The sequence below is a fragment of the Pteropus alecto genome, unplaced genomic scaffold, assembly GCF_000325575.1.
Source record: "Pteropus alecto unplaced genomic scaffold, ASM32557v1 scaffold177, whole genome shotgun sequence".
In the NCBI taxonomy this organism is placed as follows: domain Eukaryota; kingdom Metazoa; phylum Chordata; class Mammalia; order Chiroptera; family Pteropodidae; genus Pteropus; species Pteropus alecto.
Genome location: NW_006442207.1, coordinates 11,449,104 through 11,466,952, shown reverse-complemented (window position 1 = coordinate 11,466,952; position 17,849 = coordinate 11,449,104). Strand labels below are relative to the sequence as shown.

At 48.5% G+C, this 17,849-nt stretch overlaps 1 protein-coding gene across 1 annotated transcript in view; it reads right to left on the bottom strand.

Annotated features, from left to right (window-relative positions):
- COL17A1 (collagen type XVII alpha 1 chain) overlaps positions 1 to 17,849 on the bottom strand; it is a 50,647-nt gene that overhangs the window by 24,905 nt on the left and 7,893 nt on the right. The window contains exons 4-20 of the mRNA XM_015596324.2: positions 17,181 to 17,285; positions 16,217 to 16,348; positions 13,582 to 13,629; positions 12,574 to 12,609; positions 11,319 to 11,366; positions 10,467 to 10,610; positions 9,006 to 9,164; positions 8,381 to 8,452; positions 7,016 to 7,087; positions 6,133 to 6,201; positions 4,886 to 5,050; positions 4,416 to 4,496; positions 3,225 to 3,269; positions 1,985 to 2,221; positions 1,148 to 1,372; positions 803 to 832; positions 425 to 451 (exon numbers count right to left, since the gene is read on the bottom strand). Coding sequence (XP_015451810.1) covers positions 425 to 451; positions 803 to 832; positions 1,148 to 1,372; positions 1,985 to 2,221; positions 3,225 to 3,269; positions 4,416 to 4,496; positions 4,886 to 5,050; positions 6,133 to 6,201; positions 7,016 to 7,087; positions 8,381 to 8,452; positions 9,006 to 9,164; positions 10,467 to 10,610; positions 11,319 to 11,366; positions 12,574 to 12,609; positions 13,582 to 13,629; positions 16,217 to 16,348; positions 17,181 to 17,285 — 1,695 coding nt within the window. The remainder of the gene's footprint in view (positions 1 to 424; positions 452 to 802; positions 833 to 1,147; positions 1,373 to 1,984; positions 2,222 to 3,224; positions 3,270 to 4,415; positions 4,497 to 4,885; positions 5,051 to 6,132; positions 6,202 to 7,015; positions 7,088 to 8,380; positions 8,453 to 9,005; positions 9,165 to 10,466; positions 10,611 to 11,318; positions 11,367 to 12,573; positions 12,610 to 13,581; positions 13,630 to 16,216; positions 16,349 to 17,180; positions 17,286 to 17,849) is intronic.

The window sequence follows — 17,849 nt, the reverse complement described above, 5'->3', positions numbered from 1 at the left end:
CCCCAGAGTGTCTGATGCGGGAGCATGGGATTCCTGGAAGGCCCCAGCAATCTGCGTTTCTAGACATCTCAGTGGGTAGGGTGGGGTTGGGGAGCTCTGTAGTAACAGGCCCTCAGGCTGCCCCTTGGAGCTGGGGGAAATGCAAGCCCTGACACGGGCTACCTCAGGGGCCTTGTTCTGGGAGTTCCTGGAGCCCTGAGAAGAGGTGAAGGACAGTGCCGCCCCAGAGATGTAGAACCCTGCTCTGTCTTGAAGCCTTCCCCCCAAAAGCCCAAGGTCTGCCGGCAGCTCTGCGATTCGTGGGTCTGACCACAGAGGGGAGATGGCCAGGGAGAGTGTGAGGTGGCTTCTCTGATACTCAGTGATTGCTTTAAACTGTCAACCCTGACTATTATTTAAGGTAAAAATCTCTATATTATATTACCTTTAGGTCCTTGACTTCCCATGTCACCTAAAATCAGAAAGATAAAAAAATTGTGACTAGGTGAGAACCCAAGGGCTGTTCTCTCCTGGTATTTTAGACCAGCTGACAGCAGGTGAACTGCGCTTTGAGGTGAGTTGGGTGTGGAGTTTGTGTCACCTGGGCATGTGGCTGGGCCCCTCTTAGAGGATGGCTCAGGTCCTTTCCCATCCTATGATATTCTGACTGTAAAGGCAATTCTCAACCCTCCCAACAGATCCCATAAGATCTTTCCACCACTCATCTTTCAAGTTGTAAAAAAAAGTTTTCTAATCCACCCGTAAAACCCGGCTCCAAGTACAGGAAATGAGAGCAGGGTAAGTGTTCCGTCCACTGCCATACCTTTAGGGCCTGGGCTTCCTAGGAGATTGCCTGGAAGAGAAAACGAACACTGAATTAGGTGCACATCTGTGTGACACACGCACGAAGCAGGTTGCCGTGGTAGATTGGGAAGAGACCCAGGCTGGGACTAGCAACCAGATTCTAAAATGTGCTGGTTGTGTGATCTCGGGCAAGTCTCTCCACGTCTCCGTTTTCCCAACAGTAAAATGGGCTGATGCTACTGGTCCTCCCCGCCTCCCTCTCTCCCAGGACTATGGAGAAGGCTGAGTGCAGAGGGAGTGAGAGAGTCCTGTGGGCGGGCACCGCTCCACACACAGGCGAAGGAGCAGGAAGTGGTGGCCTCACCGTTTTCTTGCTCTCTCATCAGCTTGTCCCTCACGAACAGCCAGAGGACCTCCTGACCGTGGCCATCCAGATCAGACTTCCCCAGGCCCTCGCCCGCCCCGGGCGCTGCGCCCTGCAGCCAGTCCTTGCTGACCCTCTCCGCCATCTTCTCATTGTACAGCTCCACCGAACTCCTGGTTCGTTCCAGCTCATCCACGCGAGCTTTCAGCTTCCTCACCTGGTCCGCTGAAACGGCAGACAGACAGACGGGCCGCGTCAGCCGGGGCACAGAGCCGGTGCCTTCCCAGCACAGACGCGCTCCTCACCGGAAGCCTGAAATGGGGGCTCTGGGGTCTGTGACAGCTTCTTCATGCCATCGGGGACATTTTGCCAGAATACCTACATGGAGGCCATCTGTTGTGGCTACCAGTGGGATTAGCTACTGAAAATTGTCACCGAGCCTTAAAGAAACCTGGCCCAGGGGTCAGTCTTCTCATCTGGGAAGGTGACAGAGCTGGCTCTCACTCCGCCTGGGAGCTGGTGTGTGAGCCAACAGAGCGTGGAGGGCAAAAAGACAACAAGAAGGGATGGCCTGACCACTGAGTGCAACCAGGTGCTCAGGGCACTTGCTGCGGGCAGAGGCCTGGGAACAAGGAGCTGCGTTAGAGTCTCAGTGCTCTCACTAGGTGGCTGTGGGACCTTGGCCATCTGCCTCCTGGAGTCAGTTTCCTCATCTGCAGTAACAAGGGGTCTGCACTGCTAATGTAGGGCCCCTTAGCCCCGACGCTCGGGACACTCGTGATTGCTGCCCCTTGATTGGGCAGTGGGGTCCACAGCTCTGCCGCCATTGCCACGTACCCAGGGCAATGAGGCCGAAGAGCAGCCCCAGGAGTAGCAGCCAGGTGAGCAGCAGGCCCAGCAACCATTTCCACCAGCTGCAGCAGGAGCCGCAGGGGCACCAGGATGGGGCTGCCCCCCACGGGCCCCCGCCAACACCGCTGCCAACACCGCTGCCAACACCGCTGCCAACACCGCCGCCAACACCGCCGCCTTTAATGCCACTGCCACCATTATGTCGGTCATAGCCGTGGATGTCTGTGGAAGAGAGAGGAAGGGGAACGTGAATGAAAATGGCTCTTGCCCTTTTCCCTCCAAATGCTCTGGCTTTTTTTTGATGACTTCCTTTGGGCCTAAGTAATCGTGAGTGGGCTTTCAGGTTCCTCTGCAGGATGAGGGAGGAATGAGGCTGGCTCCTGGAAAGAACACAGGGCTGTGGCTGGTGAAGAGCAGAAGTCTGACAATCCTGGGCTTGAGCTGTATGACCCCGAGAAGGCCACTTAATGTCTGTTTCCTTTTTTTTATCAAACATGGTTAAATGATTACCTACTGCATAGGATCTTTGTTGAATAAAATAAGGCATGCCAAATCATTAACAGAGGATGTAGCATACAGCACTATGTTTAAAAATCTTGATAATGAATTCTGATCTGGCACAACCTCCTGCATTTTATTTAGAGGCTGAGCCCTAAGGCGTTCCCATCTCCACATCTCAGTATTCACAGCTCTTTCTTTGTAATCCCCAGGTGCCTAGAATTAGACTCAGCACTTAAGGGATACACAGCAATTTTTTTTTTTTTTGTAAAAAGGGTTTTTAGTATCTAAAATGGGATGATAACCTTCGATCTGCCTCTCTCACAAGGCTACAGGCACAGGCGTGAGGAAAGTGTAGAGGGCTGGAGATATGTGTGGTCTCAGTCACCCGGAAGCCTGTGTATGTGTGGGGGGTGGTAAGACAACAGTAGCCCTGTTGTGTTGTTCCTGCCACGTGGACCTGGGGGAGGTGGAGAGTGCCTCGCAGTGTGTGTTGGGGGAAGCTGTGAGCAATGTTTCCTGAACTGAGTTTCTTTTGCAGCCCACTCTGTCCCCCAGCCTGTGCCCTTAGCCACCCTCTACCCTGTTCCCTTCGAGCCTTCAGGGACACTCTTTAGAGTTGGGTGGCTCAGGGGTACACTGGCTCCAGCCTAGGGAGCCTTGTCTGTTCCATCACCATAACTAGCTCGATGGGCTCCTGTCCCCATGGGACCACCTTCTCACCTACCTGCTGAGGTGGCCTTGCCTTTCGTGGACACAGTCTTCACATCTCCTGAAAGACAAACACCGAGAACACAGTTTTTGACCTGAGCTTTTAAGCGCGAGGAGACCACAAGACAGCCTGTGTGTAGATTTTGGGCTGGGCTTTAGGTAGACATCCGGCCCCCTCTATCCCCCACCACCCAGACACCTTGAAGAACAGCAAAATGCAGGAATATCCACTAACTCACTCTTCACCGATCTGATATTTGCAATAATTACATTGATGCAGACGTGGCTTGGCAAACAATTAATGGTGGAATAAAGCAGTGTCATAACCCTCTCGTGGCCTGAAAACTTTAAAGCCCAAGACATATTCAGAGGACCATGGTAGGGGTGACCTTTGCTTTCAAACAATAAATGTACTTGTGAGAAATGACTCTTGATTTCTTGGTTAAGGGACTTTGAATACAGGTTCCTAACCTGAGGTGGAGGGAATGGGATGGCAAGGGTGGGCTTGGAGCAGGGTTGTTGGTGAGTCCCTGATGCTATTTGACCATCAAGTGTTTGTGGGCATGTGTGGAATTTTCTGGGAAAATTGTTTACAGCTTTCATCAGATTCTGAAAGGGTCTTTTGGCTCCACAGCCCCATCTCCACCCCTAGAATATAAGGAACCACTAACTTAGAAGACTTAGGGTCAGGCCTTCTCAGGATTATAACTGCTTTCATTTGCATTTATCTAAAATATATTCTATGATGTAACTTTTCCCTTCTTTTAATGATCTCCCTAAAATCAGTGATTTGGAGAGATTGTAGAGGACCCAGAGCAGTGAAGAAATGTGCTTATCCAGGAGAAAATTCAGCTATTTGGGAAGAAAAAAATAAAGCTAGCAAGTGCCTTGCAAAATATTTTTCTGTTAGTTCTGAAAATTAAGGGAGGACAAGTAAGATGAGGAAAAAATATCACTGTGGACTTTAAATACGGAAGACTTTTACTTCAATAATACACATGCATGAATCAATTGGAAAACTTGTTAAAACGCAGCCCCTGACTCAGCAGGTCTGGCCTAGGGCCTGGGAGAATGCATTTCTGACATGCTCCCAGGTGCTGCCGGTCCAGGGACCAGACTTCAAGTAGTGAGGTCTCAAAAGACAAATAAATAAATGAAATGTGGATTGGCCAAAGGCAAGGTAGACAGCGACCAAATTTGATCTTACCATTAGCTTCCAGTAGTAGGCTGGTTTCGGAGGTGTAGGCAGCTTGCTTTTCCTTTTTCAGGGTGTCCTCTGAAAAAGAAGCTGTGCACAAAACCCATGATAATCTAGGATATTCTCTCCCCACTCCCCACCCCTGCCTCACATCTTCTCCTGTTTAGGGAGGTAGTGGTTAGCCTGGTAGGAAAAGGACCCAGTTTTTCAGGGGTTAATCTCTCGATCTGTGCTAGTGGTTGGGAGTCTTGCTACTGTTGCCAAAGGCCCCTCTGGAAGCTCTTTTCCAGAATTTTCCTGGCTTGTCTGGAAAATTCTGGAAAAGACCTTGGGATACCTTATTTAGGCAGGCATTTTTCCTTTGAGTGGGAGGACTATGCTAGCGTTATGAAAACATCTCAAACTGTCTTGCTAGGACATTCGGTCTCCTCACTGTCTGCCTTTCTCCCGAAATCTGAGTCACATGGGCTCCTGCGTACTTGCAGCAATGCTGGCGGGGGAGGCAGTAAAGACCTTCCCGCTGTCCTTGGTCATGATCAGCAGCTCCATCTCCTTCTTGGCAGGCACATTATCTTTCTCCAGGATCAGGAATTTACAGTCTTTGTGCAAGACTGTTTCATCATTCTGGACACTCGTGGTACAGGCTGGAGAGGAAAGAAGTGGGTGAGGAGGAAGGAAAAGGTGTCAAGGGAAAGGAGAGGGAAGAAATGACCGGAAAAGAAGGAGCAAGAAGAGAAGAGTAGGGAGGAAGAGAGAGGTTAGCGGGTGTGTCTGAGGGTCTCCCGCTTCTTAGTAACTGTAGCTACTAAGAAGCATACTGGGGATCAAAGACACCCTCCCCTCCTGGCTGGGCCTGGTGATGAGGAAGTTGGGTCGATGTCAGAAGCACTGTACAGCTGGCGTATGTGGCTGCCTCTTGCCTGGACATTACAGGATCTTTTGTGAATGGGCAAAAAGTACCCCCTTGTCAGGCAGGCCCTTCTTTAATTAACTTGGTAGGTTCATTTCTATCCTTCAGGTCTCAAGTGCTAGTGTCTGGGGCGGAGGTACCATCTAACATACCTTCTCTACCACCTCATCTATTTCTTTCCTTCAAATTATCTTGTGTACTTTGTCTGCTTGTGTACTTTGCCTCTTCCATTGCAATTATCAGCCTAGCAAGGGCAGGAATCTCTCTTGCCTTGTTTACGTCTGTGCTCCAGGTGCTTAGAACAGTCTCATACAAAGCAGGTGTTCGCTAAGTATTTTCTGAATTAATGAATTGTTGAATGGAAGGAAATACACTAGGATCAGAACAATGGAGGAAAGAGCCATGAGCCCAATTAGATAAATAAAGATTCTACAGAAAGTAAGGAGGGTGTGGCAGCTTTGAGCGGCTCCCTGGCTTTTGTGATAGACGAAGTGTAACAGGAGCAAGTCAGGGGCTTCCAGGCAAGGCTGGGGCCTGGGTGTAAGTGTCTGACCCTAGGCAGGTCTGGAGGGTGGAGTTTCTTGCCTCCCTTGGACAGGGAGGTCAAAGTAAGGTCGGGAGGATGCTCATCTCTACTCAGTCCTGGAAATAACTGAGAGGCCATTGAGGTGAGTCCCATTTGCAGACCTTAGGCCACCAGTGGGTATTATTCTCTCTTCCATTGCACCTATCCCATACATCGTGTATCACTGTGTGGCAATTCTCCCTGTGCTGTCGTGCGCCCCTGGACACACCATACCCTGGGACAGCACTCACCAGAAGAGGTGGACACGCCAGTACTCACAACAGCAGGGTTGTGGGGTGCGTTTTTCTTCACACCATATGCTGCAAGAGAGGAACCACTGAGTAAATGGCACCAGTGTGGGAGGGCGGATCCATGCAACTTAGAAGCAGCTTGACCGGCCCTAGCAGACAGGTAGCCTCCCCAGGTGAGTGGATGGCAATAATAATGAATAATAATAATGAATAACAAAATGAAGAATAATGAATAACAAAATCAACTCTCTCCAGCCGTGGAGGCAGCAGTGAGAGTTTAGATGGAACTTTCTTAGTATAATTCTCATCCTTCTAGGACCGTCCAAAGGCCTCCTCCTCCATGAAGTTCTCCTAGACCCTCCCACATCACCTTCCCTTCCCAACTCCAACAGCCCTAATATCTGCTATGTACAACTTGATTCATGTTGTCTTATGGGATTTTCCGATTGTTTCATGTGCGTTAGACTTTCAACTTAAAAGTAAGCAACTGAACAGTATAGTAAGTTGAAGGCCAGGGCTGAGGCTCACACTTCTGTTCCTCCGCCCCCAGGTTTGCACAGAGGGTACACGGTAACATCAGCCAGCTGACTGATTTACGGTGACAGTAGGCTGTCAGGGACAGCAGTGAGACATGGGGATATACAGGTGAACCCCACAGCAATGCTCCTCTGAGGTTTCACTTACGTCTGAGCCAACATATGATGGAGGTTCGGATCTTGGAGGTGGGGTGGGGGGCAGGGATAGCGCTTTGGTGGGAAAGGTTGATTGATTTTTAGTGACATTTCAGTCCTTCTGATCCCGTTGTTGTAAAGGGGTATTGTGAGTTATCGCTGCAAAGAGACATTACTTCCCAGCCCCTAGGCTCCAAACCTCAGCTACTGACCTGTGGAGGTGGTGGCCGCGCCATGGGACAGGGCAGAGGAGCTGGGGCCCAGATTGTTCTGCATGCCAAACACTGTGCAAGGAATTGAAGGCAGGTGAGCACAGGTGCGTAGAGGAGGGCCCTCAGCTTTAAGCGGTCCCCTGCTCCGGGAACCCCCCAAACCATTTTCATGATATATGCCTTTGCATATGACAGAGATTCCCAAACTTTCTCAGTTTTCCCATTCTAAATGACAGCCATTTTTTTGAACGCCCCACCTCCCCACCCTGGGCCAAAAGTTACTAACAGTTCCATTTCTTGAGTAGTTAGAGCCACACAACTTAATAGTAGTAGTTCACACAGAGTCTGGCAGATATCTCTGTATCTCTAAACATTTTTAAATATCCTCGAGATCCTGTTCCCTGTGGCACCCTGGGGTGTCTTGGTACACAGTGTGGGAACTGTGTGCGTAGGATAAGGACGCAGGGGGCCAAGAAGCACTGACTTGGCAGAGCCCTTGTTTTCTCTTGAACTGACTCAAACACATAAAGCTCCCCTGACTCCCATTATGATATCAAAGGCCGGTTGTTTGTTTTTAACAATGTGCAGAGGCTCCTTCCTCCCCCAATTAGCAGCTTTTCTTATTCCATCCCATCTAGTGTTGGGGGTGCAAGGTCTGTGGATCCAATATCCTCAGTCAGGACTTTGCAAAACAGAATAACAAAGGCAGAAGAAATAAAGCATGAACCAAGTGTCTTCTGGGTTTGGTGAAATGCTAGTCAATGGGAGGTGCTGAAAATCAGAATGCTAAATCTGCATTTGCAGATATGCCAGCCAAGTAAATAAGGAAGGCCCACATCATTATATTTATTAGTCATGCTACTGCAGGGAGAAGGCAGATTCCTTTAAAAAAAAGATGTGGCTGCTAAGTTACTTACATACAGGCTATTGCCATGTATGTGGACATAGAGTGAATAAATTTGAGCCTCTAATGAACCGTAAATGTATGAAAAGATCTGAAGTAAGAGCCTTCTAACTTGATGCTTTTCATCTGAACTGTCCTAAAGCTAAGCCTCACTTAGTTCCTTTGCTTCCACTTCTCTACCTCTCAGAGAAAATAAAGGGACCAGCGCAGAATGAGTACGTGAGGTCTCTGGCCCCTCCCCCATCAGACCTCTCCCTTAGGGACCCAGACGTCTCTCTGATAGAGGGCAGGCTCTGTGCCTGCTAACACAGCCCCTTGGCTGCAGCCTCTACATTGGTTTCTGTGCGGGAATGTCCTCACACTCTTGGGCAAAAAGGACATCTATCTCCTTTTCCTCATCCCAATTTTTTTTTTTTTAAGTAAACCATCTAGAAAAGGCAATTAAAGCTGGGAGTACTGACCTGAGGAGGAGGTGCTGATTCCAGGGTGCAGAGTTGGGGAGCAGGATGCCATGTTGTTTGGAACCCCAAAGACTGCAGGGAAGGGGGAAGGCTGGTGAGAGGCAAGTCTGGCCCCAAACAGCGTGGAAGCTCCAGAAGAAACACCAGGGTTGCATTTTTATAACTTTTAAATTTCTGTTTTAGGAAATCTTAGGCTCTTGCCTTGCAGCAGACAACCAAACATTAGTTCTGGTGTGCCTTAGATGCTACCCAAGGGGTAATCATAGGTTGGTCAGGCCTCGAGTGGACACTGGCTTCAGCCAAAGCTCCACTTGTTAGTGACCATTTTATAGAAAAGGCACTTGAAGCCCAGAGAAGATAAATGACTTGCTCAACGTCACAAAATATATCCACATGTTCTTTCCTGTTACGGATACATGGAGTAATACAGTCCTTTTGATAGGAGACTCGTCCTGAAGAAACACGCTAGAGATTGAATTGAATTGAAGTTCCATTGGAAAAGCCCTGGGACATGTAGCCATTTTGGCCACAGAAAGCATCTCTAGACAGCCTTATGGTCATTCATCTCCAGGTAAAAGTGTAGAGGGTTCAAAGGTGGAGGGGACATGCACTGTGCCTCACGTACCTGAGCCTGCAGAATAGGCATTGGTGTTGAGGAGGGACGAGCTTTGGGTTGTCACATTGTTGCGATAAGTTCCCATGGAGGACCCCACTGGCAAGGTGGAAGACCACATGTGGGAGGGAAGGTTGGCATCCAGGATAGTTGTGTCATAGATTCCTTTAACTGGAGACAGACAGACAGACAGGCAGACAGACACATACACACCAGTGAGAGACAAATCAGTATTCTGTGCTGGGATGACCCAGTTGGCTTGGTTTGCTGGGACTTTCCTAGTTTAGCCCTGAAGGTCCTTGTCACAGGACTCCCTCGGTTTCGGGTAAACCGGGGCCACTGGCCATTCCACTTCCCTCTGAAACCTTGGAGTTGGTGCAAACTTTATCTCTGGGATTAGCAATTCTCGCGGCCTCTTGGTAAAATGTGGAGTGGGTAACTTTGGCTCTGGGGTTCGCCCATTTCTCCTTCTAAGCTCTTCTCCCCACCTCCTGGTGCGCTGTCCCCACCAATGTCCTCACTGTCTGTTGCTGACTCCACCTTCAAAGATGCTCAGAAGCGGCGAATGAGGCCTCACAGTGAATCCTGACAGAATTCCAGGCGCAGGGCACACACAGGTAGGAAGCCCTCACTTCCCGGCCGCACCCCGAGGATGACAGCCTTCTCTGGATAAACTCTCCTTAAACATTCCTACATGCCAACTAGACCCAAGGGGCACTCTGCCTCCAAGAGGGGTTTTTGGTGCCACTTCAATTGAAACCAATTCTGCCTATTCCTTATACGAGAGGGAGCTAGTTACACAGGTCATAAAGTACGCAGAAGTTTCAGCTTTGTATTAAAAAACAAAAGGAAGATTACAATCTCAAGGGCTTTTCTTTTCAGTGTCGAATGACGGGAAAGCTTCACATCCTCGCAGGACTGGCTTCTTTCCTCATGTCCCTCCAAGCATCTTCTTATTCCTCTTTCTTCCTCCCACAGAATCTACCTTGTAGTTTGTAGGCACGTGATACATGAGTGTTGAACGACACTCATCCAACCTGGCTACGATCTCTTAGGTTATCTGACTTCCCCCGAGGGCCCTCACCTCCACGAGGATGTGACTGTGTCTGCTTTGTTCATTGCCTTTCCTCAGTGCCTGGTGATTGGCATAGAAGAGGCATATAATAAACATTCATTGAATGAATGAATGAATGAATGAATGAATACACTACAACTTGCCCCAGTATTCTTCATTCGGGGAATCTGGCCAGCAGATTTTGGCCATCTCCTGGGAGAGAATCTCTAGGATCTAGAGCTCAAAAGACGGGAGTAAGAAAGGCACAGCCCACATTTTCATGCTTCACGAGGCGAATGCTCAGTGCTTTGCCACAGCCTGAAAGGCTTGCCAGTGGCGTATGATTGAATTTCTGGGCCAGAGCAAATGTGCTGCCTTGTTCCCTTCTTTCCACAGCAGCCCGGGGCTGCAAGGCTCACCTGACTGGGAGCTCGCCGTCACCGTTTTGGTCTCCATGGTGCCTTTCTTGGGGATGGGGAGCGTGTTGGAGGAATTCCGGGTGGGACTCACACTTGCTGATCGGCTCCCCTTGAGCAAACGTTTAACGTCATCCAATTCCGTCCCTGTAAGAGAATCCCCACGCTTTCCAGTGGGCCCAGGATGCTTTCCTGAGTCCAGCTGCAGTGGGAGTCACATTTATGGCATTGTGAATAGTAGGGAGGATGGCATCTGCTTCACACTCTGGGACATTTTTGGTTAGCCTTATAATTTTTGCATTTTGTCAATTTATAGCACTTATCAACCTGGCACTTTGTAATATTAATGGCCTCGTAAATATAGTACCTCTACAAGGAGGTCAAAGTCATCAGTAGCTACTTCCTAATTACACCTCCTCAGACACCACGGGATGATGATTCTGTAGCTGGAAGACACTGTCATCCTGGATCAAGGGAAATTGACACCTAGGGCAGTTAGAGAACCAGACCTCTTGAAACAAATGGTTCGACAGTGACTTCAGCCCCTGTACAGACTGCCTCAGGTGTTAGGTCCCTGACCTTGTAATCTCTGAAGTGTCAAAAGTAATTTTTGGCCCATAACTCCTAAACATTATGCTGCTTTCATGTGAGTTAATTCCAAGTCCGTCTGGATGGGATTTCTTATAGCAAGGTAATCTAGTGGAGCAGGCTCTCTGACTTACTCAGCTTCTTACCCCTACACCTAGCCCAGTGTCGCTCTCACAGAAGACCCTTAGACTGAGTCATCGTGTGCATGCGCACACACAAGTAGCCCTGGGTTTCTGGATCCTTTTCAGCAAGACAGAAACCACTTACATCGGGTCGATGGGGACGCACTCTGCAGTCGAACTCGGATTTCACTCTCTGTACAGGGAAGAGATGGAGAGGTCTGTGAATGAAGGGGTTTGGGTCACAGTGCCTGACACGGAGCTGTGTGAGCAGTGGGTAAATCTTTGGGCTGCTCCGAGATGTCTGTGTCCCGGGAACAGGACACCTAGGTGTACCCAGGATGAGTGCTGCTTAAAAAGCAATGTTCCCTCCCTATATCACATCCCAGCCTACCCACTGCACACCTCCCAGGTAGAAACCCCAGGCCAAGCAGGTAGCTCCATCATAGTCGTCAATGACCAACCCCTTTCCCGACTGCCGGAACCAAGCTTCTCTCCGGCCTCCAGAGCCTCTTAAGCATTAGTGAAAGAATTCTAAAACCTGTACTATTTACTTAGCCATTCTGGCCTCCTCAGAAGTGGAAGGGGCAGGAAGTGGGTCATTTAACATTCTTAGTTTCAGATGGAGAACTGGCATCTTTCAAGGATTGGCCTAAAGTTCTGGGTGGTTGGTTTGTTCCTAACTTTCAAGTTACTGGAGCAATAAAGCCTGTGGGAAGTCTGGGCTGGTGGTGGAGAACTCCTGGAGCCTGTGAAGAATTCTGCCTTTTGCACGGCCCTGACTTGTGTACGATGCTGGCATGTGCATGGCACTGACACCTGCTGCCACCCTCACCAGATTCATCAAGAGCAGCTTTCCCAAGGACCACAGTTCTCTCCTGTAGCCTTCTCCACGGGCAGGTGTGAGAAATGCAAAACTGTCATAGAGCCCTTGTGCTATTTTTGCTCAAGGGCTTTTGCTCAGTTTTTGACACACAAAGGCCATTATAGCACATCTTGTTAAAGTCAACCAGGAGACCAGAAGAGAAACGAGATGCAGCGTCAGCATCTTCAAACAATCCACAGCAGCAGAACCAACTCCTCCCCAGGTCATTACTATGTGTTTTCATTCCTGCCTCCTCATTGGATTACCCTTCCCATCCTGGAGGAGCCAGCAAAAGATTCCCAGGATGCTGTAAGCTCAGGAGGGAAGAAATCGTGCCTGATTCATTCTTCTGTTCTCCCGTTTCTTGCCTCAAGCCTGAACACACGTTAGATGCGAGCCAGCAAAAGATTCCCAGGATGCTGTAAGCTCAAGAGGGAAGAAATCGTGCCTGATTCATTCTTCTGCTCTCCTCCCGTTTCTTGCCTCAAGCCTGAACACACATTAGATGTTCAGAAAATACCTCAGTGATAGAGCTCACCTCGTGTTTGGCTCCGTCCTCTGGTTGAAGAAGATGCTGAGAAAGAAAGAAAAGTCATTTTAGGCATATATAAGAGGTGGCATGCTAAATATTTTTGACATGGAGGTAGGTCTATTTGCAGGACAGAGAGATCATTTTCACAGTGTTTTTTTCCAGGTAGGAGTTTACATAGGTGGTGGATGCTTCATAAATGATGACCATATAATCAAAAGGCAGAGAAAGTTTTGCAAGGCCCCAGCGCATTTGGGGTGTTATCTAAATGAATGTTGTTAATTCATGCTCAAAGTGTTAAGTTAGCTAAGGTAACTCATTTGGGGGCATGATCCATGTGGACTGGCTGACTACACCCTGATCAAATGTATTGAAAGACTATTAGATCTTCCTTTAGTTTTTTTTTTGTTAGATTGTCCTGGTTTTCCTGCTACAGGCAAATAAATAAAATTATGGTCACTGTACAATGATCATATCATCCATTCATGTGCACACTGAGAATCCAAGACCACAGACCAAAGACTTAAGACCAAATGAAGATGTAGCCTTGGGTTTCACTTGGCATAAAACATGCCCCACTGAAGCCTGCCATGGTGGAGCTGCTGGGGTGCTTGGCATTTGTGGGTTCTAACACTGCCCCCTGCCCTTTCTCTTTGCTGGGAGGTCTCTGTGTGTCCTGTGGAAGGAAAAATCCTACACTTGCTGCTTGGCCTTAGGGCTTATCTGTCCAAGCCTGAGCCTTGTATAAAAAGCTTGTCATATTAATAGCGTCAAGAGCAAAGGCTTATGACAGCAAGTAAATGTGGTTGCCAGTCCCCTTAAAATGTTTCAGGGTAAAAAGCAAAAAAAAACAAAAAACAAAAAACAAAAAACCCCACCACCACAACCAACAACAGGTGAGCAGAGGTTAAACTCCTTTAGAAGAATTTGTTTCACTCATGACGTTCCCTGCTCGCCTCACCCCATGCATTTTCCCAGTGCCTCCTTTGACCATTTCTTCAGAAAATGAGGACGTACCAAATTCCTTTCGAGGGTACTCTGGAGAAGAGTTGCCACTGGAACTCCCTGGAGAGAGAGAGGATAAGACGTTTAGCACAGGCACATTATGCTTTATTGCACCTCTCAGCTGTTGTGTGTTTTTGTTCTGTTTTGTTTTTACAGATGGAAGGGAAGATCCTCCATCGGCAAAAAGATTATGACCAGCTTTATCGTGACACTTGCTTTATTGTGGTGGCCTGGAGATGAACTGGCAGAATCTCTGAGGCCTGCCTGTACCAATGGTCACTTAAGCCCAAATGGCAGCTGAGAGGGTGGGTGCTGCTGGGTCCCTCCTTTCTGCACCTCACATCCTGCATGTTCAGGAGGACGACAGGTGTTGTCCAGCAAGCTCTTGACTAAACCCAGCCAGGGCCTGTGGGACGTGGTTGTGGCTCTTTATTCTGGTTCCTGATTTACTTCGGTGAACAAAAGAAGGCAGGAGGTTTTATTTCCTTTTTTGCTTTCCCTTCCTTGACTGCGTTGGCCCTATACCTTTTTTGTTACCGCAGTGCTGGTGCGGGCGACCTATCCCCTGTCAGCACTAGGGTGTCTCTGACCTTGTGAAGGTCATCCTGAGTGTGGACCCTGTTAGAATGAAGGTACCAGCTCCCATGCAGACCTAGCAGCAAAAACCACTTTAGTGACACCATCCTCCTCACATAGATTTGGGGCTCCCTGAGACCCCCGACAGCTCTGGGTCTTAAATCATTTACTGGGCTATCCATCCCTTAATCCTGCTTCTCCATCACCAGTATCCTCCATCACCTGTTTGCTGCCTGGCTTGCCCGTTTTCCACCAGGAACACTAGTAACCTCAGGAGCAGAACCCAAATGCCTCCCTCCTGCCTCCTTCCCAACGCTGAGCACTTTCGATGAGGCCTCCTGTTCCTGGCCTCCCCGCTCCCCTCGAAGACCTCTTCCTCTCCGTGTCCTCTAGCTTCTTTTCTCTTTCTTCCACCAACTTTTTCTTTGCTCCCTTCTGCTTTGTATATTCTCTTCCCCAGCCGACTCCTTCAGTTTTCCACTTTCTACCAGCATCTCTTGGTGCCTGACTCCAAAAGGGATGTCCTGTCTTGATGTCTCTCTGAGCTCAAGTTCTATGAGTCCCCCTTCCTCCTCGGTACCCCCACCCAAAAGCCATGCCAGTGGCTCTACTTCAGGACCAAATAACTGAACTTATCTGCCTGGGGGCTCCACCTGGGCTCCCTGCTGCAAATGTTGGTGCCACCATGAACCCAACCACCTGTGTGTGAAATCTTAGCGGAATCGCTGACTCCTTTTTCTCCCGTTAAGATTAAAAAAATAAATGGGGACCAGCTTTGAAAATCCCCTGAGCAGACAAAACCAATTTCATCATTCAAACAAAGCTTAATTTAACATATTTTGCAAGACTCATTTAACCTGGGTCACTTCCTGCTTATGCCTCTGAAAATCATAAGCAAAACTTAAACTGTTTCCCAAGGTTGATTTGAAGTAACCACCGACCAATTCCCTATCACTTAAGACAATTCTAATAATATAACCAATCACTATGAAGCATAAACAGTCACTGTTTCCTCATTGCATAAGCCGCTTTGTAACAATATGCCCCGGAGCCTCACTCCATGTTCGGTTAGAGTGCTCCCAGCCTGCAAACTGCCTTTTTGGTGTGTGCGCAATAAACTTTTACTAATTATTACTTCAGTGATGCCTTGGTTTTATACTTCTGTTATTTCTGATCTTCTGATACTCCCTTTCTCCCAACATTTAATCAATTGTCAAACCTATCAATTCTACCTCTGCAGTACCTCTCACCTCCAGCTGCTTCTCTCCTCTCCCGCTGCAAGTCCCACCCTAATCCCGGCCACGTTTTCCCTTCCCTGGACTATTGAGCATGGTCTAATATGTCACCATCTTCGGCCCCTTGCCTCTCTCTTCTTGCATGTAGCTAGTCCTGGGTCTCAAATATGATTGACTGTTTTGTTCAAAACCTCTGTGGCTTCTCGTTGCATGCAGAATAAATTTCAAACACCTGAGCCAGCACCAAATCTGAGTCCCTTAAGCCCGCTTCACATAAGCACCACTGCTGCTTACTACTGAAGCCTGACTCTCCTTCCCGTCTTTGCTGTGCTGCTGCTCCCGCAACCCTGAACGTCCCATCTCTCCACCTCCAGGTATCAAAATCTTACACGACACAAAGGCCCAGTTCAGATGCCACCTCCCCTGTAGAGTTTTCCCTGGAGACTTAGCTGGAAATGATAATCCCCTTCTACTTTGCATTATTGTTTTTATCTGTTGTCTTGACTTGCCTATTAGACTATAGGTTCCTTGAAGACAAGATCCATGTCTGATTCATTTAAGAGTCCATCAAAGCATTCTGCAAGGTTAAAACATGGTAGCTATTTGAAATAATACCAGTTGAAAAAGTGACTAAGGATGAATGAAAGAATGAATGAAGGGGTGGGTAGGTTAACAAAATTGCCAACTAATATCAGTCCATAAAAGAAATGAAGAATGGAGAGAAAGGTGAGGGGGCAGATACGGGTGAATACAGGTGCCAATACTTCAGTCTTCAAGGATGAGTGAAGTTACATGGGGAAGAGAGTGGTTCTCTTTCAAATCCATGAGACTGATACCTTCGTATGTTCCATGGCGGCTGATGTGAGTTTTCCTTTCAAAGGTTGAACCCGGTGAGTTGGGCAAAGTGGAGGCAGGTGAATGAGCCCTCCTATAGCTAGAGGTGGAGGCGTTGCCTCGTGTGCTTCCACCTACAAGCAGGGAAAAGCGTCAGTCCTCACAGCACGTCAGCAGGATGACATCCAGTTACGTTCACTAAGTCTACCCAGGCTGCTCATAAGAAAAGAAGGCCCTGTGGAGGGGCCGGAGGAGGTCAGTACTGGCGGAGCCCAGTACTGGAGGAGCCCACCTCAGCATCCCACAACTGCTTAGAAATGGTGGAATTGCTCCTGCCCTTCCTTCCCAAGCTGACCACTGGAAGGCAGGGAGGTCCCTTGACGCACATGGCTACAGGGCATAGACATGGAGGGGCTTCGGCGGAACTTTTCTTAAGGGCCTGGGCTTTAATCGTAGATCACTGCTGGAGAGACTAAAACAATTTGATGTGGAAGGTTCCTAAACGGATAAGGGCAGGCGCTTCTCTTGGTCATCCTGGCCATTTGTCTGTCTTAGGTCTCTTTAGTGTCGCTTCGAGATTTTTTAAATGGCTTTATGGGTTATGTATGTGCTGGTTTTTTTTTCTTCCTTGCCTTCTTTTGTTTTGTTTCGGTGAGAGAGATACCATGAAAGAGGGTTTCATGGGGAACAATAGGCCTGTGTTGGATGCTTGCCCAGTGAAAAAGCAGTCTCCTCCCTATGAAGCCTCCGTAATTAATTATTGTTATTTATAGTGGGGACTTAATGAAAATTGAGCCCATTGTAAGCAGGCATCAGATGCAGATGCCTTTGCTGGGTTGCATGTACTTTACATAGCTCTTTGGGGCATTTGGAATGGATGACAAATAGTTTTGTCCTCTCTTTGCAGGATTCTCTCTCCCTGTCCATCTGCTCTTCCCCCGTCCCCTCCCACTAGCAGGCACTTACTTGAGTTTATGTAGCCGCTGCTACCATGTGTCAGGCTCTGTTTCTCCAGCCGGCTCCCTCCACCAAGAGAGCCTGTTTTAGCATAGCCGTTGCTGGTCCCCCCTTCTGCAGAAACGAGAAACAGGTGACAATTTATGGATGGAGCCAGCCCAGAGGGTCCTCTCATCCCTTGCCTCGCGGAAGCCTTCCCTGGCTTCTCAACCATGACCCTCTTGGTTTGGGATCCTTTTCCCTTCTATACCGCACAATGCAAACTGCCATACTCTTGTTTTGTTTGTTTCCAATATAAATATCAAGAGCAAACGTTCCACCCGATTTAAAAGGAACATCTTCTGGGGGGAGCCTAGCAAGTTGCTTATTAGAAAAATTTGAATATTAGAAAAGATAGCAAGGGGTGAAAAGCATCTTGAGGGCAGCACCTAGGTTGGGTTTGCTTTTTTCAAATGCCCGGTCAGTGCCCCTGACATGGCAGTCCCAAGAAGTGTTGGAGGGATGAGTGACAGCTCCGTGTGGCTGGTGTTCTGCTTGGCTGCCCATCATGTTCCGATCTCTAGTGCTGATGGGTGGGATTTTCACACACACCGCCCCCCCCACCCCCGCCCCCATCCATGTGCCAGGCTTCCTGGGAGGTGCAGGGGTAACTTGAGGGCTCAGGTCTCTATCATAGAA